At 46.4% G+C, this 22857-nt stretch overlaps 1 protein-coding gene and 1 pseudogene across 1 annotated transcript; one reads left to right on the forward strand and one right to left on the reverse strand.

Moving 5' to 3' along the window:
• The first annotated feature begins 4486 nt into the window (after window positions 1–4486).
• LOC140221400 (uncharacterized) lies at window positions 4487–5470 on the forward strand (annotated as a pseudogene).
• A 2767-nt stretch (window positions 5471–8237) lies between these two features.
• LOC117851524 (U-box domain-containing protein 9) lies at window positions 8238–12046 on the reverse strand. The gene is made up of 2 exons (XM_034733356.2): window positions 11524–12046; window positions 8238–9523 (listed from the first exon to the last, which is right to left on the reverse strand). The coding sequence occupies exons 1-2, from the start codon at window positions 11824–11826 to the stop codon at window positions 8438–8440; spliced, it is 1389 nt and encodes a 462-aa protein (XP_034589247.1). The 5' UTR covers window positions 11827–12046; the 3' UTR covers window positions 8238–8437.
• Window positions 12047–22857: the final 10811 nt, after the last annotated feature.

Below are 22857 nucleotides of genomic sequence, written 5' to 3' on the forward strand. Positions count from 1 at the left end.
GACAGCTGACATGTGTGGACCCGTCGTGGTACGCAATGTCGTGGGATTAGGTTCACCTTGCAAGGTTAAGAAACTCGATTCAAATCGTCTGCCTCTCACAGTTTGAGACTGCTTGATCACTGTGCTGCATTGAGTAAGAAGTGAAACAAAGGATGATGAATACTAATGCTTGATTAAATTTCACATGCTTGCTTAGAATAGGTGCTTACCTAGAATGGTTAATTAACTAGAACCTGCTAGTAAAACTTGAAAGTAAGGACTCACTATAGCTGCTTTTGGCAAAACAAACCCCTCAGCCAAAAAGCCTTGCATGTCTAGAAGTTGGTGAAGTAGTAATCACCTGTCGGGTAAGTTTTGTTGAGTATTAGTATACTCAACCTTGCTTGTGGCTCACTTTTCAGGTGTTACTGATTTCAATGAAGTGGCTGCTAGTCTCACTTGGCCTACTCAGCTCCCTCCGGGCTGGTTGGTTGTGTGGAATCCCTCCTCGGATGATGAGGATAGGGGTTATTGATATCATGGTCGGCTTCGCCGTGATATTTCGTACCGACGTTTAGCTTCCGCAAGACTTTTAATCTTCCGCTGTTGAACACTCTGCAAATTTGTTTGAATTTCGAAACTCTGATGTAATAAAATATCGTACTATTTTAATCTGGATGGATTGTTGTAATATCTGTGGAGTTAGCTTGATTAAAGTGTATGTTCGCGTGTTAGACGACTTAAGTACACTTTAGCCGGGTTAATCTGGGTGGTTCCGCCACATAAGGGTGGTCATCATTCCCCTCGTGAGCCTACTTGTAAGTCATGTACATACGTTGGTGTTTGTCCATGGTGTAACAATGGCTATTTTTAGATGTTGCTCCAATGGCCGAACTTGAAGCCAGCCAGGGCGATGCAGGAACAAATGCATATTCCTACAAAATCTTGCAGTTACTATGCTTCAATATTGGTGTTTAAGGTTTTAGATGTGACCAAAATATATAGCTTCCCAACACAATGTGAATCATTATTTGATCAAATAAAGTGCACTATTGAGCAGTGTTTGCCTAATAAATTCGTGTAAACAGACGTTAATGGACTCGGGTACACAGTTCTTTCATCGTTTGCCTTCCCAGAGCATGCCAAATCACCAGGTAGGTTACTATCACGCTATCAGAATGGTGAAAACTTAGTGCTCCATTTTCTCCATCGTCAAAATAACCATCCCTTTGGACAGCAATAGTAGTACTTGCAATGATGCCAGGTCCTCGTCAAGCGATGCCCAAACTCATCTCGACATTGTGGCAATTCAGCTGGGCTCCACATAGCTTGCATTAATCGATGCATATTGATTGTCGGCAGCCCGCTAGTTAAAGGACGAAAATCCCAGCCCGCTAGTATTATTTTAGAAAAAAAAATTATAAAAGCGTCTGTTGGGCTTGATTCTTTTTGCTATTTGGTCATAATGGCCCGCGGGAGAAGCAGCATGGCAGGGGCTGACGTATTGCATGTGCAAAACGCAAATTCAAAACAATATTGTAGCTCGCAAAGAAGTCATCCTGTTCAAATTTTGATTGCACCATTGTGTTTCTTAAGAAAAAATTTCTAAATTAGATCACATTTGATTATGTTTTGGATAGTTTTTAAAATATATTTTTTATAGATGGAATAAGTTTTATTCTTAGTTGGAACAATTGTTCCGGCTTCACGATCAAATTGTTCAAAATTTACAAATAAATTGTTCCAACTAAAAGAACATCTAAATAACATTCAAGTATGATCTTGTTTTGAATATCCTTTTTTTAAGAAACAACAGTGCAATCAGGTTTTGATTTGGATCTTTTGAAAATATGAAAAAAATCCTTCATACATATGGGCTTTCTATTCTTTTCTTCTGCGATGGGTCCCTAGCGGTCGCACTCCAAAAATCCGAGACCATACGATTGAAGTATTGTGTTTCTTGTGATAGGATCTACAAAACATGACTACTCTTGAGCTTGTCTTGTGATAGGATCTACAAAACATGACTACTCTTGAGCTTGTTTGGACGCTATTTTCTTAAAGAACATATTTTATAAATATGGAATATTCTATGAATGTTCTAGGTTTATGAGAAAATTATTCCATTAATAAAGATCCCACCAAAAAATTCATAAGAAAGTCATTTAAGGTTTGGAAGAAAAATATTTGAGCTTCACTAAAAAGTGTTCCAACATTTAGAAGAACAAGAAAATATTTATATTGGAATTAGGTTGTTGCGTTAATCCTGAGCAACATAAAGGTGCAAATCGGTTAAAAAAATAATTTATGGTTTAAGTGAGAAAAAAATTGAAGTGAAGGACGAAAAGATGATGTCGGCTGACATGGCCATGCTCATGTTGCATCCCTTCTGTGACATGACTGCGTAGACGGGTCAATACTTCTGATGGGCTGTTTGTTCCATAGTAAAGTTTAGTCCCTATTACATCGAATGTTTAGATACTAATTAGAAGTATTAAATATAGGTTAATTATAAAACCAATAGCATAAATGAAGGCTAATTCGCGAGACGAATCTATTAAGCCTAATTAGTTCATGATTTGACCATGTGATGCTACAGTAAATATGTGCTAATTATGGATTAATTAGGCTTAATAGATTCATCTCACGAATTAACCTTCATTTATGCAATTAGTTTTGTAATTAACCTATATTTAATACTCCTAATTAGTATCTAAACATTCGGGACTAAACTTAACTCCCTGAAACCAAACACCCTCTAATTTTCACACCGATTTGACAGCTTATATGTTACTCCCTCTATCCTGAAAATAACAGGAATTTAATTTCATCGGACTAGTCTATGTCGATCAAGTTCATAGAAAAAAATAACAATAATATTTACAATATCAAATAATCATAGTCAGATCTATTATGAAATATACTTTGATAGTTTAGTTCATTGACGTGGTAGATATTAATACTCTATCTTATAAAGTAAATCATCCCTCTGCAAGTGCATACAGCTTATTTTTGCAAACTCATAATCTCTCATATTTTAGGATGAGGATATTGTTTATTTTTGGACAAGGTCCAATAACTTGCGTGATATGTCGAAGAAATTTGCAGGCTGAAACTGAATGCACGGTCTTCTGTCCATTTCAACGTCTACACGATTAAGTGTGCAATCGTGATAGGCTTTTTGAAGCAAAACTCGTAAGTTTGTAACTAATCTACTCCGTTGGGCCAGGCTATGTTTTTTATTTTGAGGAGCTTCACCCTTCATTAAACCGAATAAGAGTTACAGACACATCAGGTGGGGATTAAAACCACACATACAAAAAAATTTTAACTATATGACCCATACAAGGGAGCAGAAGCACTAAGGCCCTCTTTGGTTGGGCTTTCCAACCTGCTTTTGCTTTTGCAAAAGTCAAAAGCCAACCAAAGGGTTCCAAAATCATTGATGCTTTTGCCCAAAAGCAGCTTTCATGGTAGTACAAATCTAAAAGCACCTCTCCCCCTACTTTCAAGTGCTTTTGGGGCAAAAAATTACCCACCTGCCACTGGTTATGATGTACCCTTTCAGATCTATTTTTTCTCCCGCACGCGAAAACAACCGGACCGCTCCTCTCCGCCGCCCCCCGCACAGCGCCATCCCACCGCCCGCCGGCCTTGGCCGTCGGCTGGCCGTCCGCCTCCCCTGGCCGCCGGCCGCCGGCCGCCCACCGTCCGCCTCCCCTGGCCGCCGGGCCTCGCGCCGCCGCCCCCTAACGCCCGTCCGCCGCCCCCCATCGTCGGGTCCCCACCGTCGGCCCCGTGACGCCCGCCGCCACCCCCCCCATCACCAGGCCCCCGTCGCCGGCCAATATGACGGCCGCCGCCAGTCCCCCATCGTCGCCCCCCCCCCCCCACGCCCGCTGCCGCCCCCTGTCGGCTGCCGCCAGGCTCCCGTCGCCGCCCCCTGAGGCCCGCCGCCGGCCCCCTGACGGCCGCCGCCTCCTCCTGACACCCGCCGCCGGGCCCCCATCGCCACCCCCGACACCCGCCGCCAGGCCCCCGTCGCGGGCCCCCTGAGCCCTTCCCGCCGGCCCCCTGACACCACCCGCCGCCCCCTAGCTTCAACAGGAGGGCGCCCCATCGCCGGCCCCTGCACCTGCTCCTGGTCACCAGGAGCATATACACCCAAGGTATGTTTTCCCATTTTTCCTTTTCAACCAATTTTTTTTATAACACTTGTTTCGTATAAATCATTTACACTATTTCAATTGTTTTATGTTGTCGGGTACAATTACAACACAAAATCAAATAGGACGCTACCTGCGAAAAGGAATTTCTTGAGGTATGAACAATCAATTGTACTCAGTATGGTTAAATGCAAAATGATAATTCAAAAATATATAATGGATGAACATTTGTACTTGGACATCTATGCTTATTTATTTCTCGTTAGTTTAATAGTTGGATAGTTGGCTTCATAGTTATGTCTTAGCTTAGTTCCTATGAGTTTTCTTTGATTGGTTGAAGAATGGGTGATAATGCGGATTGGGGTGATACTTTTTTAAGGCATTTGATTGATGCCTGCAAAGAAGAGATTGAAGCAGGGAATAGGCCGATGGGAATTTTCACTACTACCGGTTGGAAGAACGTTGTTTCCAAGTTTGCAGAAAAATCCGGTGATAGGAGAATAAAAAAATAATTGAAGAACAAGTTAGATCTTCTGAAAAATGAGTATTCAACGTTTATGGAGTTCAAGAATTGTGCAACTGGTCTTGGATGGGATGAGGCAAAACAAACTGGCTGCTCAGACGAATGTTGGGACGAACATCTTGCTGTAAGAACTATGTTTCTTGATAATTATATTCTTCCCATTCTTTGTTATGGTGTGCCTTGCTAATTTTTTTTTCTAATTGTAGAGATGCAACAATCGTGAGAAAGGAACCAAATGCCACCATATTAAGTTTCGAAAACAAGGACCCAAGTTTCTCGATGACCTGCATATCTGGTTTGGCAAGGCACATGTAACTGGGTCTTCTGCATCCTGTCCTGGAAATATATCATCCGATGAGGCAAGTGATGAGAATATGGATAAGATAGCAAAACCTACGCAGAAGGATATGACAGTGAACCTAGAAAAAAGGAAACGCAAAGGTACCTCTATTGGTGTTGAAGAGAAGGATGAGAAGAGCCCATTCTTTCGTTTGTACAAGTCCACTTGTTTGAAGATAGAAAATGCTGCGGAAAGGATCTCCACAAGTGTTGAAGCATCATCAGCTCCTCCAACTAACCTAGTTCCTACCATTACCGAGACTATGAAGATGGTGAAAGAATGTGGGGTGCAAGAAGGAACTGCTCTAATGCACACAGCCGCTTCCGTAATTGTTAACCCTGAATTTAGGGAGCTCTTTAGCTCTCTAGAAACAGCTAAAGGCAGACTGGATTTGATTGAGAGGGAGCTAGAAAAGGAGATGATGAAGCGCCACTGATTTGTTTCCATGTTTGTCAAATTATTTTATTGTCATATGTGACAACAATTTCCCTATGTTGAACCATAATTTGTTACCCTATATTGAAACATTATTTATCTATTAGTGTGTTATGTTTAGCTTTTTCATTTAGTATTGTCAAGATATTTGTTGTATTTAATTATTAATGTACTAATGTCTTATGTAGATGGATGATAGATTGGGAGATGTGGCCAAAGGAGGACAAAAAGGACTACTACTGCTAGCTGAACTTGAACAACATGCTGGTGCTATTGGAGAAATGGGCAACTTGTATATTGAGCGGTATTTGCACAAAGCTGAATACAGGGAAATGTCAGAAACTGAAATTCAATGGGTGATGAGGTGTATGTCACGTCCGAGATATTTTTATAAGATGTTTTGGATGAGCACCGAGGTTTTCGATAAACTTCATGACTTGCTAGTCTCTACTTACGGATTGACCTCAACCAACAATGTTTTGTCTACTGAGTCATTGGCAATGTTTCTGTGGATCATCGGAGGACCACAATCTTTTTCACAAACTGAAAATCGTTTCACACGGTCACTTTGGACAGTTCACATGAAGTTTCACGAAGTGTTGAAATGTTTGCGCAAGTTAGCTAAGGACAATATTAAGCCGAGAGATCCTACTTTTTCTACGGAGCATGAAAGGGTGAGAGAGGACCGTTTTTGGCCATACTTTAAAGGCGCAATTGGAGCAATAGATGGTTCACATGTCAAAGTGGTAGTACCAGTGGACGAAGTGGTTAACCACACATGCCGTCATGGATATACATCTCAAAATGTGCTAGCTATTTGTGACTTTGATATGAGGTTCACCTTTGCGGTTACCGGGTGGCCGGGTTCTGCACATGACACACGTATCCTCAATCATGCATTGGCAAATTTTTCTTCATTTCCCATGCCTCCTAAAGGTATACATGGTTCTTTCAACAAATTAGCAATATTTGTATTATTATGTACCTTACTAACTTGATTTTGTAGGAAAGTATTATCTTGTGGACTCAGGTTACCCAAACCGAATTGGATATCTTGCGCCTTTCAAAGGAAGCACATACCATATACCAAAATTTCAGCATCGTTTGGGGCCTCCTCAAGGAAAGTACTAGATGTTCAATTTCTTGCATTCATCTCTTCGTAATGTCATTGAAAGGTCTTTTGGAGTCTTAAAGCAGAAGTGGCGTATTTTGAAGAACATGCCAAGTTTCTCACCTCGGACTCAGAAACATATCATTATGGCTTGTCTTGCATTGCATAATTTTATTCGTGACAACAATTTGTGTGATAAGGAGCTCAAGAGATGTGATGATGATGAGGATTACTTGGTACAACATACATGTGGTATGAGACAAACACAAGGAGATGATAGTGACGATGTGGAGAATGAGGATATCATGAATACCATTCGTACTAGGATAGCTGATCCTTTGGTTAGTGCGAGAGGAGGAGAGTAATGTTGAGGGATAGCATCCTTGTATAGAACTTTTGATGGATAGTTCTATTTATGTGGACCAATTACTTTAATGGATGAAAAACATATAAAATTTATTTTTTTTCTTCCTAAAATAGTGGTTTACATTTGAACTAGTGAATGCATTATTTTGTTACCAGCAATTTACCTATAAACACACTCACAGACCTTTAGGGGTATTATAGGTATTTCTTACACAGCCTACAGTTTCACGGCTCCTCTAACCAAACGGTCTTCTGCTTTTCCCACAGCTGCTTTCTCACAGCTGCTTTTCCACAGCCCACAGCTCACAGCAGCTTTTCCAAAGCCACAGCCCAACCAAACGCACCCTAAAAGCAAAACTGTGGCCAACAAATCTCCCCTCACCAAACATTTAGTTTCTACTACTCCCTTCGTCCCAAATTATAGGTCATTTTAGCTTTATTAAATTTATAAATTTTGTTATGCACTTAGATATACCCTATGTCTAAATGTATAATAATATCTATGAATCTAAAAAAGGCAAAACGACATATAATTTGGGATGGAGGGAGTATACCTGTTTCCTGAAAAAGTTGTCTGTAAACTGGAAGTCTGGAACAAATTTTTGGCACTAGAAACATGCTCCAAATTCTGATCATCTCCTTCCGACCCTTCGCTTCTCGGCAATGTTTCGTTCGTTCAACGTGATTTCATGGCTATTTCGGTGGCAATTTCCACGCACATCCGGTCTGTTCTACACATATGCTCCAGACACCGCTGGTAAGCATGGTACGCGATTGCTGTTACAGATCGCACGGCCTGTATCGAACTTCCAGCCAACAACCTGATCAACGTAGAATAATCACGGCTACAATGGCAAGCAACTTTCGGTACCTTGAACAACAAAAAGATTCTGCGACCAAAATGCGATGGGGGCGTCAACAAGTGAGGTGACAACGACATGATAAAACGCAGCGCAACGTAACTTCTGACTGGACCTCAACATCTGACGTTCTTCAGCCTAAGTCCAGACAGCCCACGCTCTGTGGTTCTCTCCCGTATGCTCGTGGTCGTGACAGCCGGAGGAAGGTTCGCCGGCAGACCTGAAAGGGACCTACTCCACTAGCTGTACACAAATCAGCAGATTAGGTATCTGATTCGACAACGCGTGAGCCATACGTCTCAGCAACCCATCTGTCACGGGGAATGTTGACCCGTGTCAACAGAAAAGGTGTCACAAATCATGATCAAACAAGGCCCATCTTCTGTGACAAAATTTCATGCGATTGCATCATGATCAGACCTGCAGATATACATGTGAAAACTGCAAATTCAGATGATGAGGCGAACACGAACGCTTTCAGAGGAAAAATCACCACTTACTCTACAAGACCGAGACTGTAACCTCATATGTACCAAACCAAAGACCAAGAGTATATATGCAACCGAATTTATATATACAGCGAAGAAACCAGCACCCCCATTATTCCCATAAGGCCATAACTACACAACCATGGCGGGCGGGTGGGCAGGCAGGGCACTAGCAAGAGTAGTGAGTGTGGTGCACAGCCCTCTTCATCTTGTCGAGGATCCCGGAAGCCTTCCGCCGCGCTCTCGAGGTGCCATTCTGCGTGAGCCAGGCAAGGGACCCGTTCAGGTTCTCGTCCTCCGCAACCTCCCGCAGCTTGGTACGGTCATACATGCAGACCGCAAAGAGGACCGCCGCCGCGTTCTCCTTGTTGCGCTTGCACTGGTCCTCCTTTATGACACGGAGCATGGAGGCCACACCACCGGTCTCACCGATCTCCTCCACCGTCTCGTGGTCGCCCGACAGCAGAGCAAGGATGGCCAGGGACTCATCCACAAGCAAGTCATCTGCGATAGCTTTCAAGGTCACGTCGATGACCCCGCTCTTGCTGGCCCTTGATTTGTTTTCATGCAGCATGCAGAGGTTGAAGATGGCCGAAGCAGCATCTTTCTTGGCTATCATGCTGCCATGTTCAAGGAGATCCACCAGAGGCCTCATGGCACCTAATTCACCAATCTTAGCCTTGTTGCTGTTAAGAGCAGACAAACTGAAGATGGCAGCTGCGGAATTGCTGCGAGCCTCCATGGTTCCTGACTGTAAGGCCCTTATGAGGAACGGGATTGCCAATGGATCATCTCCAATGATCTTCTTGTTGCTCTCATGAATTGAAAGATTAAGAATAGTTGTCACCATATCCTCCAGAACTTCTGCATTATTTTCTAGCTCTGGATTGGACACAGTGGAAATCATCTGAGAGATTGAATCCGGTTTCTCTCCAATGGCTGCTCTTAGTGAACTGTTGCACTTAGTCAGCAGCCTGAGATCTTTAATAGCTTCCCTCTGCTCAGATAGGTTTGATGACGATGCAATCCTCTCAAATATTTTACTAAATGTCTTCCGCTCATTTTTTGTGACCAGATCTTCTTCTTGGTTCTCCACTGGTGGCAGAGTGATCCCATTATCCGTGCACCACTGTGAGATCATGCTTCTCACAAGGTGGTTCGGAATGAGAATTGTATTTGAAAGGACTTGCTGGGTCTGCGGACATGTTCGGTTTCCAGCACCTAACCATTCTTGAATGAAGTGGCGATCATACGTCTGCACAAGGTGCAAAAGTGTTATCTCAAGATTGTATCATGAAAATATGAAATGCTAAAAGAAGGATATGAATGCACCAATACACAATGTCAAAATCGGGACCATAAGAAATAGGAGTTAAATAGAAAGAATTTTGAGAAATGGCATCAATCATTAATGCACACTGCCTAATATGAGACCCGATTTCAAGAAAAAGTTCATATGCGCACCTTTTTCCTTCTCCTGAACTAAACAATAAATCCTGAATAAGACACACCGACAAAGGCAGGACTAGGTCAATATAGCAGAGCTAGTATGGGATACAGCATATCTTGAAAGGGACATGCAACTTCAGTGTTAAAACCCTATTATTGAAAAATCAAAACCCAATGTTTAAAAGTAACTTCAGTAGTTGAGTAAAGAGCAAGCAGCCCTGTTACACTCTTAGTCCACTCCAGAAATATCGTATATTGCAACTTTCTTTGATTCGACATAACTTACCCATCGTGCAAACACAACACATAGTTTCTTAGTGAATTCAGCATAATACATACAGCAAACCATTGAAACAAAGATAAACTTTTACTTGAGTGTTTAAAGCAATTAAAACAGGAACCAAAAACAATCCGGGAAGAAACCAAGCGATTGAAACATGAACCAAGAACAACCCGGAAAGAAATCAACCGAGGTACAAAGTTTGCGGGCATGAAAGTCTCAGCAAACAAGGACCACTACCACAGCATCAATAGCTGGCCAAAAATAGCTGATGGGTTGTTCAATTGTCGTGGTACTCCCATCACACCGACAGAACGATGCAAACAAAATCTCTCACCATAAAAGCTGAATCTTTTTATGATATGCCCATGCAAAGAAGAGCAGAGGAACGGCATGTGAACATGGCAATAACTCGAGTCACATGCAATGTCTTAGCATGGGGGACGTCAGAGGGTCAAAATGGTAGCACCCATCTGAAACTTAATTTTCCTATTGGAATAATAAATCCTCCTGACTCCAAATCCAGGCCATGAAAACTGGGTCTCGCCTTCGAGCACGCAATGTCATCGCTGGAAATGAAGCAGAAGCGCACGGGGTTGCGTAGCAGAGGATGAAACGCCATGTGGGTTCATTTCTATGCACTTGCCATGGAGAAAGTAGAACAGGAATGGAGCACTTATTCAATCGGCAACCGTAATTTTCAAGAGCTGGACAAGAGGTTCAGAAATTAAGGACAGCACATAAAAATAGAATAATCTGCCGCCCAGTAAAAGTAGTCTATTTTAGCCCATGCCTGAAGAATGTCCACCAGTTAATAGAACGACAAAAGCAACAGGTGCGCTGAAAGAGAAAGTTCTAATCCTCGCCTTCTCAGAATAATCAAATGACAAAAAAGAAAATCTGACTGTAACAAATGCAACAGTCCAAAAAAGATACTAGTAGATGGAAATTTTGAAAACACTGCTCAGCAACCTCAATCACATCACGGAAGAGCGGCGAATCATGAGCAAAAAGTAGCAGGGGGAAAAATTGAAGTCCAGAAAGAAATAAAGGGATAGGAACAAAACTGTAGGAACCAGGAAAGGGACAGGTGGCGGATTCATCAGAAGCTTCTGGCACACCACGAATTTAATTTCAGCTGTGTTTGGAGGTTCAGACGTTGCAGCAGCACAGAGTAGGATGAGGACAAGGGAGGGGCAATCAACAGTAGTTACGCGGGGAAGGTGAATTAAGAAACAACCGGTAGCGCTCAAAGGCAATTCGAAATCCATCCACTCGATCCCTTGGGGGAAGTCACAATTAAATCGCACTTCATTTTTTTCTTTGAAAAATCGTATTAAGGCTAAACATTCTTGCTTTGCTTCCCCTGTCACAGTTACCACGGGTCGAGCAACAACGATTTAACCCTAGTAAATAAAACCCCCGAATCGGAGACAACGAACACTCCTGTTTGACAAGTAACGGTCGCGCAATCTAATCCAACCCAACACAACCCCGAACCCAAGGAAGGCATTGGGAGCAAGTACCTGGCCGGAGGCGAGGACGACGGGATCCCTCATGATCTCCGAGGAGATGGGGCACAGGAACTGCTCCGGCACCACGGCGGCCTCCGCCCCGCCCTTGTTCACCCCGCCGCCGCCGCCGCCAGCACCAGCGCGGTCCTTCCGGGGGCCGAGCTCGGCGTCCCTGAGCTTGGCGAGCGCCTCGGCCGCCTCGTCGAAGGCCTCCGCGTCCGCACTCCCGGCCGCCACCGCTGCCACCAGCCGCCTCAGCCGGCGCCGCAGCGCAGCCGCCTCCTCCGCCGAGGCCACCGGGGTCGGCTTCGCCATCGCTTCCCGCGCCGTGTACCCAAAAAACGGCACTGCTAGGCCTCGCGGTCGCGGTCCGGCTCGGGCTTTTCGGGCCGGGCGCCGGCGGGCATGGGAGCGGCGGCCTCCTCGGGGGGAGAGGAAGAGGTGGAGGGGATGAAGCGGTGGTGGTGGAGGCGAGGGAGAGGGTTAAGGAGAAGGGGAGGGCCGGAGGGGGGAGGAGGCGGATGGGTGGTGGTGGGTTGCTGAGGAAGGAAGCTTTTTAGTTCTTGAGGCGGGTTTATGAGGGCGGTGGGGCCCGTGCAGGCACGTTTAGCCCCGTGATTGATTTCGCATCGAACGGCGGGGGCCACCGGGTTTGGGCCGACGTGTGCTGCACCGCTGGATATACTGATAGATACTACTGGGTTTATTATATGGGCACTTATATTATTTTGATTTTAGACGTGGCATTTATATATATTTGTTTTCTGAGAGTAGAGTTTGAATATTATGGGTTTTTTCCTTTGAGAACTTGAATATTATTATGGGGTTGAGAGAGCACTATCTTAGCATTTACGTTGAACATAATGATGTCGATTTGTCTTGTTTTAAGGAAAGGTGGTGGAGGCTGATTGTGACCACATCATGGTCAAACACGAGTGAGTGGAGAATATTGCTCTAGACTGTAGCTTAGAGTCATTTTCAAGAATCCACGGGCGCTGGACCATTTTTTTCTATTATTCCTTGAAAAAAAATTATGTCGTACTAATTCAAATCCGTCTCCTCTGTTTTCGTTTTGAAATTTTATTTAATTCCCTCACTCATGGTTTTCTCTCCTTTTCAATTTCGGTCAACGTTTTTTTTCCAAATTTATCATTTTTTACTTATATCTTCATAGCCATATATTTTGATGCTATGAATTTGGGAAGTGACACTACAATCGTTATAATTTTCGAGATAGTGAAACTATCATTTTAATATCCATTTCAAAAGAGAGGAAACCAAAAGAAAAGTATATCTTTCACATTTCCATTCAACACCTAACATAAGAGTTACCAAAACACTATAATACCATGTGCTATGTGCCTGTAATCAAAAGGGCTTTCCGTTTTGCTAAGGGGATAGGGCTTTCCGTTTCGCTAAGGGATATGTCTCGAGCGCGAGGGAGACCTTGCCTTTCTTGCAAAAAGGAAAGGTAAAGAAAAGAATATTCCTCTTTTTGCATTTTTTCGCAAGTGCGTGGGATGTATCCTTGTGGCTAGATAACCTTTTCCGATTCAATGACCATAGAGATAGATATCACATGTTCCATTCCGTGTGGCATGTTTACGTCCCGACAAATGCAATAACAAGATTTATGTTCATTTACTCTGAGGTGTGGCGTATACATGTATATAGGGAGTAGTAGAAACTGTGACCGTTCATTTGAGATGGACAAAATATACTTCAACATCTATCGAAAAAGGAAAGGGAAAACACTATTCTTTCTATACCTTTTAATGCATAGGCATGCCTAATAAGACCTTCCCATTTCACCGAGGACATCCACAAAGCATCACACATTTCGTGTGGCTTTGTGTTCCATCCTGAAATTCCGTCCGCGTGACTTGTGTGGCTCTAGCAATACTACTGCTTCACTTTGACCAGCTAGAAGCCTAGAACCGAGAATTCAATTACCACGCCATCAAGCGAGCAACTGAGCATGGCCGTCGAAAACATGCGATTTGTGCGAGTGAAACCAAGCTCGGTTGAGCAGTAGGACACGGTCGGTCGAGAGGCGACGTGGACGCCCATGTCGGCATGCCGCCGTGGCGCTGCTCCGTGTCCCTGGGGCCTGGGCAGCGGCAGCCCATCAACGACGAGGGGTCCCTACCCACCCTCTCACCGACGAGGCAGACAGAGGAGGGAGAGCCGGAGAGGCCCACTTCATCCGGGGCCCGCGAGGCGGGCAGGCGGCCTCCCCCGGGGCGAGCACGTGGCCGGACAGCTGGCGCTGGGCGATCTGTTCCGCGGACCCTACCTGATCCTGCTTGGAAAATGGCCTCTCTCGGCCGGCTCTCGCGAGCTGACGTACTATTTGCCGCCGGTAAACGTGGCGCTGCTGTTCTGGTCTGGAGACGGAAACAGAGGACGGCAAACTCCTTGGTTTTCTTCTTTGACCTTTTCGCGAGAAGTTAACGTGCAGACGCGTGCCCCGTCCAAAGACTCTCCAAGAACGAACCTCCCTGCCGGTTTCTATCTCGCTTTCTAATTTCTTCTCCAAGGAGAGCCGTCGATCAACACGGAATGCCTATGCTCCACTTGTAGTGGTAGTCGGTCGCCGCCGGACACCGGATTCGGTTTACGTGTCAGAAGCCGTCACGTTCGGGACAAGAGGGACCCCCCAGGCCATATGGTTTGGCCATTTTGACGTACGCCAGGTCGGCAGCTCGATTACGAGCCACAGGAGGGAGACCCCGCCCGGGTCGAGGTACTCTAGCTTGACGGTCGGTGGCAGCTGCGCACGAGCTGAGAATGCCCGCCTCAACCCCAGCCAGCCACCTTTTCTTGCCACTCCACCCTCCCGAGCTGTAGCAAGCAAAGCGGCGGAGCAGGGTGCCCATGCATGCACATGCACTAGACGAGAGAGCGTGGGGCAGCTAGCGGTCGTTGCAGTCAGCGAAGTGAAAAACACAGGGTCCCACCAGGGCGGAACGTTCTGCAGTCGCTCTATCTACACATCGCGCGCGCGGCCTACGTCGTCAGAGCTCGATTCCTCGGCCCACCATGGTTTTGTGTCGGATTTGACTACCGCTAAAAACGTTGAGCCTTTATTGAACGATCGAAACGGGTGTAGTAAGCTTCTTTACACTACCGCAGTGGCACTTTGCCCTGTTTGTACGAAAGAGGGTGATTGGATCTCAAGCGTCGTACCTGTATTAGAGCATCAGCTACCAAGCCTAGTACGTATCAGTGAACCATGACGAATTGAAGATTAGTAATACGCTAGATCGACTCTAGTAGGTTGGAGTCATTTCGAAGCATCTACGGGGTACTCGATCGGTGAAAGAAAAATGCGTACCTTCCTTCCGCTGCTGAAGTTTCAACTCATGTTCCAAGTTACACCTTTTTTTGTTAATATTACTTTTTGTTCAATTAAACTATCTTTGTTTCCTCTCCACTGTGCAGGAGACCGTTCCTCGTGATTTGCACCAGAATTAGCTGCGTCATTCTGCCATTCCGGTACAGTGTAGTACTTGCAGGAGAAAAGTCTTGTGCTCCCTGCAGCGAACACGTCGCCAGGTCGACATCGCAGGCCCCGAGCCCGACCCGGTCTATGTCCATCCACGCTGTCGCGCCGCTCCTGTCCGCGGGCTGCCCATCAAAACGCGCGGGCTCCACCAAGCTGCAAGCGGGAGGCCCACTTTATCCAGGGCCCATGCGGCGGGCTCGTCCCGGAGCGAGCGCGTGGCCGGACAGCTGCTGGTCCCCGGAACCCCAACTGAGCCCTCTGGAATTGGAATTCGAATCTCTGCGCCTGCACGTACTATGCCGTAATAAAATAAAATATAGAGGTTGAAATTTCGAGCTGCTTGATTTCTCTTTCTGCGTTATTTGACTCTCTTTTAGTCCCGTAATATAAAGGAATGAACAGAAGGTTCACCTTTCCCAAAACATCAGAGTGTTGCATTTTCGAAATGTTGCAGCTTCAGAAGGTGCGTAGTATAGCTAGCGGATAACATGTAAAAATGGTCCTCAATCCAGGACTCAAGGACCATCGCATTATTGCTAGTGTATCTTATTATAAGCTCTGTGCAGAAAGTAGAAAAAAAATTCAACCATACCTACGCCCTAGTCACACGCAACTAAAGATGGGCTCCACCTCAGGTCTGCGAAAGTACGCTCCGACGGGGTATCACCGACGGTGCAGCCAGAAACATCTCCGGTCCCAAAATATTAATTTGGCACCAAAGCGTACCTGCCGGTGGTCGATCCGTGCACGCATATGGTCGTATCCCCTGAATTAAACACATGCTCAAGCCAATCACGCACCAATGATAATTAATCCCTTGCGATCTGCAATTATAGGTACGGTAGTAGTCGGTAGGTGCATACGTGTCCATGCATAAGTACGCTGCTAGGAAAGTTACAAGCATATACAGTGACAGGTCAACCATGCATCGATATATCACAACTCCTCAGAAGCATGGCTGGTGCTCGCAAGCTAAGCATGCAGCATGCTGCATGCTGCTTGCGGCGCATTAAACACATGGGGTCGGTCGACGATCGCGGCCTCGCAGGCCCTGCGGACGTGGCTTGCATGCAAGGTGGCGGCATCGATCACACGCTACGCGCTCAACATGCCCGGTGATGCATATGTCGTCTCGTGTCTGGGGACTGAGATCATACGTGCTCTACGCTGAGGCGGCCAACACAGCAGCGCCTTTATAATTCGTATGGGCTCGCTGTCTCTTCATTCGGTGGTAGTACGGTCCCTTCATCGTGCTTAGAAGGAACACGCCCCAGGTACAAAAGTTATCCTCTCTATGCGTAAACGGTTATATTTCAGAGCGTGTTTGTTACGTGCACCGTAATACATGGATAGCTGTATGTTCAACCAATTTTCTTAAACCATATGATCAACTTTTCTTAATAGAAAATAATATCACCCAACTGAAAGGACCACCATCAAGTTTCTCAACCATTCCATAAATGAATCAAATGGTACATCCTGTAGACGTATTTCCTAACTGTATATAATCAGATGCTAAAACACGTATATAATCAGTTAATCACGACCACGTACTCTACGATGCAATTATATATAGTATATTTGAGACAAATACGTCAGTATCATTTTTCAGACGTCGTTGCGCTACTACACAAATAGCTATCCTAGACGGGTTATTACTGCCGGTTTAAGAAAATCAAGTAGTGATAGCTGAATCCGAGCAACAAATGCTGAAAAATTGTTGTAGACAACACAATCGGCAAGTGAAGACAGGCATCACCGCCGGTTTGCAACAAAACGGCAGTGATAACTATTACTGCCGGATTTTCCTACCGCCCAACGGCAATAGTGGAGTTCCGGACCCGAAAATTTCATTAACTCCAACTCTATTGGTTCACGGCCGCTCCAACTCACCCCACGCTGGCTCCCTCATCTCTCTCTTCCCCCTCCTCTGGCATCGCCATCTATCTCCTCTCATCTCTATCTTACTCCCCACCGCTCCTCTGCTTCCCTCTCCCCCCTGCCGCTCCCCTCCCTCCCCTCCCCTCCCGGCGGCGAGCTTCCCCTCCCCTCCTGGCAGGGAGCCCCTTCTCTCCCTCCCTCTCCCTCTCCACAAGACCCCTTCGCTGCCCCTCTCCTGCCCCTCCGCTCGTCCCTCACTGGTTGAAGTCAGGAGCGGCGGCAGCGGATGATGGGGCAAGCTGTGGCGGGGGGAGGCGCAGTGGCAGCGGGGGGATAGGGAGCGGCTACCGTGGCGAGTGAGGCATGGTGGCCAGCGTGGCAGCTTCGGCTTATGCAGGTGCGGCGAGCCGGGAAAAGGCACGGCGGGCTCCGGAGGGGCAAGGCGTCTCTTAGATCTGGGCCAAGCTAGGTTTGCCGCCCTTCCTCCCCCCTCTCTCGCTCTGGTGGAGATGGAGGCACGGTGGGTGAACATGGAGGGAGCGAGGCGGCGGCGGGATCTGCGGAGGCGCGTTGCTGGTGAAGCGGCGACGAGAGAGGCATGGTGGAGGCGGCGAGGTCACGGAGGCGGAGGTGAAGGGGCGAGCAGGCAGCGGCGGCACTACTGGAAAACCGAGCATTCGTCCCTAGGCTCAGTACCGGTTGTATTTTAGTCCGGTACTAATGTGAGCATTAGTACCGGACCTAACGGATAGTCCCCGAGGAGCCCCCCGTGACACCCTTTTAGTACCGGGTGGGGGCTCCACCCGGTACTAAAGGCCCTAAGGCACATTAGTACCGAGTGGAGCCTCCATCCGACCTTTATACCGAGTGGAACTCCCACTTGGTACTAAAGACCTCCCATCCGCCGGCCGTTCGTCTCCTTATCTGTTTCTCAACACCGGCCGCTCTCTATCTTATCTATTTCATCCGTATCCCCCCTCCTCTATCTCTCTCCTCTCTCACCCTCAACCTTCCTCTCCTCCTCTGCCTCCCCTCCCCTCCCCGCTCCGCTCGCCCTCACCGGCGGTGAGGAGTAGTGACGGGGCGGAGGGCAACAGGGTGGGGAGGAGGGGCGGAGGTGGAGGGGCGTGGCGGAGGGGGGGGGGCGAGCGGAGGGGCGGCGTGGCGTAGCGAGGAGGGGCTAGGCGGGGGTGGCGGGGGCAGGCAGCGGGAGGGCGGCGGAGGCGGGCGGCGGGAGGGGGCGCGCGGAGGGCAGCTGGGGGAGGGGGGGGGGCGGGGCTGGCGGTGGATTTCAATTTTTTTTAATTTTTTAATACCACTTTAGTACCGGTTACTAGTAATACCGATTGCACAACCGGTACTAAAGGGGGTTCCCAACCGGTAGACGGCGCTTTCCCCAGTAGTGTGGGGTCGCTGGAGGCGCGGTGCAGGCGGTGGCGGGGCAGCAGGGTGGGGCCATTTTTTTAATAAGGTTTCACTGTCGCTTCCAAAATTGACAGTGATGGGTACTCCATCACTGCCGAATTGCATATGAAGGATCCCAAACCGACGGTGAAAGAGGTTTTGGAGGTTCTGTAGTAGTGTTGGAGCGATGTTTTTGAACGCACGCCGAGTTTTTCGTTTGATAGCGTCTCAATCACACACATGCATCGAGTCGATTATCATGGAATCAACTCAAGTACGCTGAGTGTGCTGTACAGGTCAGCTTGGCCCAGGTGTAGCAGCAGTTATACATAGCCCAGTCAGCCAGAGGGCCACCAACCGACCAGGCCGGGCCGCGAGACGTTGTACGTGCATGCGTACCGTGTCGGCAAAAAGCGGCGGCTGCCATCGACGGCCGATCGACGTTGCCAGCAGCAACGGCAGGTCAGCCAATAGCCATGCATCTCTCTGTGGCTGCAGGCTAATCGTACAGGCCGACGGCGTCGTCGTCGTTTCTTCCTGCTCCCTGATCTCTTTTTCAACTAACGCAATCATTGATGATCCATTAGTCTTCCAGAACTAGTGTCTCGTGCTTATTAATTAGTGCGTGTGCATGAAAATGTACAGGTAGTTGTTGTTAGCGCGTCACCTCAGTTCCAGCACTACTGTGCTGATACAACTAATTCGATCAATCATCAGGCCATGCGCACCGCTAGCTGCCACTTGCGCTTAACTGGAAGATTAGACAGCCGGCTGAGATTAGCTACTCGGCGTGACACGCCACTGACCACGCCCCGCGCGCCGGATGATTTGATATATGCATGGAATGGAAGCACGGCGGCCACGCGAAGGGAGCAAGTACGCGAATCTAAATAAAATACCGTCCTCGATTTGGTGTACTCAATACTGTACGTTCTGCTTGCTTTGTCCCGTTCCATCGTGTCGTGTCTTGGGGACACAAAAGAATACCCTTATCTACATTGTAGATGATGTGGCAACGAGGAGGACACATGCATGCATGACATGCGGATGCAAGTGCACGTATATCTTCTCCCCATGGCAGGCGGTCAACTATTTTGCTGTACAAAAATAGATTTACTTTTGAAAAAAAAAGTGAGCTCAAATACTTTTGACTTAGTAGCTACGGAGTAGCTAGCACGGTAGGTGGTAACGGCTCTGGCCTCTGGGGCAGGTATGTACAACGACGCTCTGACACGCCATATGCGCGCACGAAGGCACGTAATTTCAATGGTGCGTGCGGTAACAGTAAATCAATATGCATGATGGATGTATAAGTAACATTTGTATGAGTTATTATTGGCCGTCAAAATGATCAACCTGGTCGATCGCGCGCGTGCACGTGACCGTCCGATCGGCCGGTCCGGGCCTCGGCGCGGCACTGGCAAACCTCGTGTTGGTTGCTGGCGGGCGTACACAAAAATTAAACTACCAAAGCGCGGAGGGCTTCCACTCCACTCCAGCAGTGCCGGTGTTCACGTGCATTCAGAGCGAACGGAAAATTGCATCAGCTAATGATATTAGCAGCGATATTGCCATGTTTACCAAGGCTATTATATATTAGCTGCTATCAATTACGGTAGCACTACTCCCTCCATTCTAATTGTAGATCTTTTAACTTTTCTAGGTGTATAATTTTTGCTATGCACTTAAATATGATGTAGATGTATAATATAATATTTATAAAATTAAAAAAAGCTAAAACGATCTATAATTTGAAATAGAGAGAGTATATATACTCTTAGTTCTTCTGCTACAATCACGAGAGGGCAGCTAGCAACAAAACGAACGCATGCTTTTCGGGATCTCGTAACAGCTAGCACATTCGACGCAGCAAAAACAAAGTAGCTACTAGCTACCACTACTCCACGATACCTGTCACACCCGATTGTAGTGGGAAAACCAAGTGCATCTTATATGTGTGTCAGGAACTAAATTTCACACATATAGTAGACTTCAAGCGAATAGCTACAACCACGTCATGACGAAAGAGCAGAGTGACTCAAAAATCTTAGCGGAGAAATAAACGAACGTTTAACTAGAAAACGTAAACAAAAGCTCCAACTCCACAGGCAGCTGACTCGGGGGACTCGCCTAGAACTTCTCAAAATCTCTAGTAAACTCTTCAAAATTCTTTGGGTCTGTGCAACAATCCGGGTGTTGTAGATGCAATATATAAAACACAACCATGAGCACATGCCGTACTCAGCAAGATAAAAGAATACATGACATGCAAGGCTTTATATGGTGGAAGGCTGACAAGGTTAACTGCAATTAGCACTTTTAGTTGGTCCAGTTTTATTTAGCAGCTAGTTACTAGCAAATGTATGTTTATACCAACCCACAATTAATATTGAGCAACAGTATACCAAAGGCATGAACATAAATAAATAACAACAAGTTGATTCATCTTCAAGTGAATTAATCATGTGAGGGTCCAGGCTGCTCATGACTGTGAGCACGACTGTTATAACAATTTTTAGACATTCTTCTAAGGTTGTACAACTTTACCCACAATTCGTGTTTCCCATGTCACCTGGGTTTGCAAGGCCCTTAAACACTTCCACGGTGAGTGGCTAGGGATTCACTATGAGGTCTTCACAAAGTTTACTCAAATACAAGACAATCCACTGAGGTTTCAAGTCAAAGCAGAGCATAACCCTTCCTAGTGAGTGCAGTACCTTATCAAGAATACCACCCAAGAGGACTGGGCTATGCACCAACAATGCAACCCCTCTTGCCCTTTTCAGGTAAGATCATAATGTAACAAGTTAACTTAGTTAATAGCTAAAGTTAGAGCCATATGACAATTGTGGTTGCACTATTTTCCTGGGTGGTTCTCCATGTTCCAATTAACATATATGGTCTTGCAATTAATAAAGCATACAAGAACATAGAGTAAATAAATAAATAACCATGTTGTTCATTTACCAACCTAGTTGAGCAAACTAAGCATCATCTACCATCAAGTTTATTTAAACAACCCATATTCAAGGTATGGTCCAAAGAAACTAGGCATCATCCTTAATAGGAACCCATCGTATTAATGCAAGCGATAAATAAATATTGTGAATAAATTGAATGTCATTTAGGCATAAACAGGAATGACCAAGGACACTTGCATTCCTCAAAGCCCTGCTACTGCTCAGAGTCTTCAAAGCCTTGATCTTCAAAAACTCCTCAAACGGCACATTCTTTACGCATCACACAAACACATGCAAAGAAAGCAATACAATAAATAATAAACAGTACACCAAACATCACTAACAGTACTGAAAAGCGGTACAAAACTAATCTACACGTAAGACGAACACGTGAGCGAAAGAATTAGTCAAAACGGAGCTGAAACGTGAAAGATACGGCTTAACTAAGCTCTAGGGACTTGCTGGCGAGGTTTAGAAACTTCCAGGGGCATAACCACGATGATCGAGGGCTTAAACACGATAAAAACATTAAGCTGGACTGGATCTCGTGATTATGGATTTTCTCAGGGGTTAAACTACAAAGTGGGTTTCTTCTACCTCCTGCCATCTGGTCAATCCCGAACGACCCATGGGGATTCCTTGTCGGCGGCCGGCTGCCGGGCCAGGGAGGTGCGGGGGTGCGCGGTTGGCGCCATCGGAGGTGGCGCGACGCTGGTGCGCAAGACAGCAGCACTGGGTGGCAGCGGCGCGACGCGTGAGTAGGCGGTGGCGCACAGGCGGTGGCACGCAGAGCAGCGGCTAGGCGACAACGACAACAACCAGGGGTGGCGCAGTGCGAGGCTCGGGGTGCGGCAAGGCGAGTGCGCGCGGTGCAGGTGCCCTGGGGCTGGGGCACCGAGCGAGTAGAGGCTCGGCTCGGCCATGGAGGTGGCGAATAGAACAGAGATAGAAAGAGAGGGGAGAAGGGGAATTCGCCGAGGACGGTCACCAAACTCGCACCGGAGAAACGGAACGAGGATGACGAGACCAATGCGATGATGTGCTCACCTTCGCCAGAGGACTTACGATTTCGCCGGATTTGCTCACATGACTTCCTTCTGGAAAGTTCGCCGGAGTTTAACAGATGAAGATGTTCTGCGTCGAACTTTGGGAGCTAGGGTTATCGAAACGAGGTGGGGTTTGCGACGTTGAAAAAAGGATGTCAAGGAGATCACCGAAAAGTATTTATAGGCCGGGTTGGAATCCAGTTTTATTTTCCACCTTTTTCTAATTTCGGGAATTAATTTCGGATTCGAAAACAATTCCAGGAATCCTGAAATCGTAATTAAATCATGAAAAATACTCCAAAAACTCCAAAAAATTCTGAAAAATTCTTGGAGATGATTTGGGACACGGGGAACCCAAATAAAATAGAGCTCTTGGAAAGACTTCTAGAACCATCAAAAAATTGGATTAAGCTCTAAGAACATGAGAATAAACTTTCAAAAAAGCCTAAAGGATGCATAAACACATTTTAATAACTTTTGCACTCACAAAACACCAGAATGTATCAGCACGAACACATACACACACTCATTTGAACTAAATTACTTA

This window comes from Setaria viridis, chromosome 1 (genome assembly GCF_005286985.2).
Source record: "Setaria viridis chromosome 1, Setaria_viridis_v4.0, whole genome shotgun sequence".
Taxonomy (NCBI): Eukaryota; Viridiplantae; Streptophyta; class Magnoliopsida; order Poales; family Poaceae; genus Setaria; species Setaria viridis.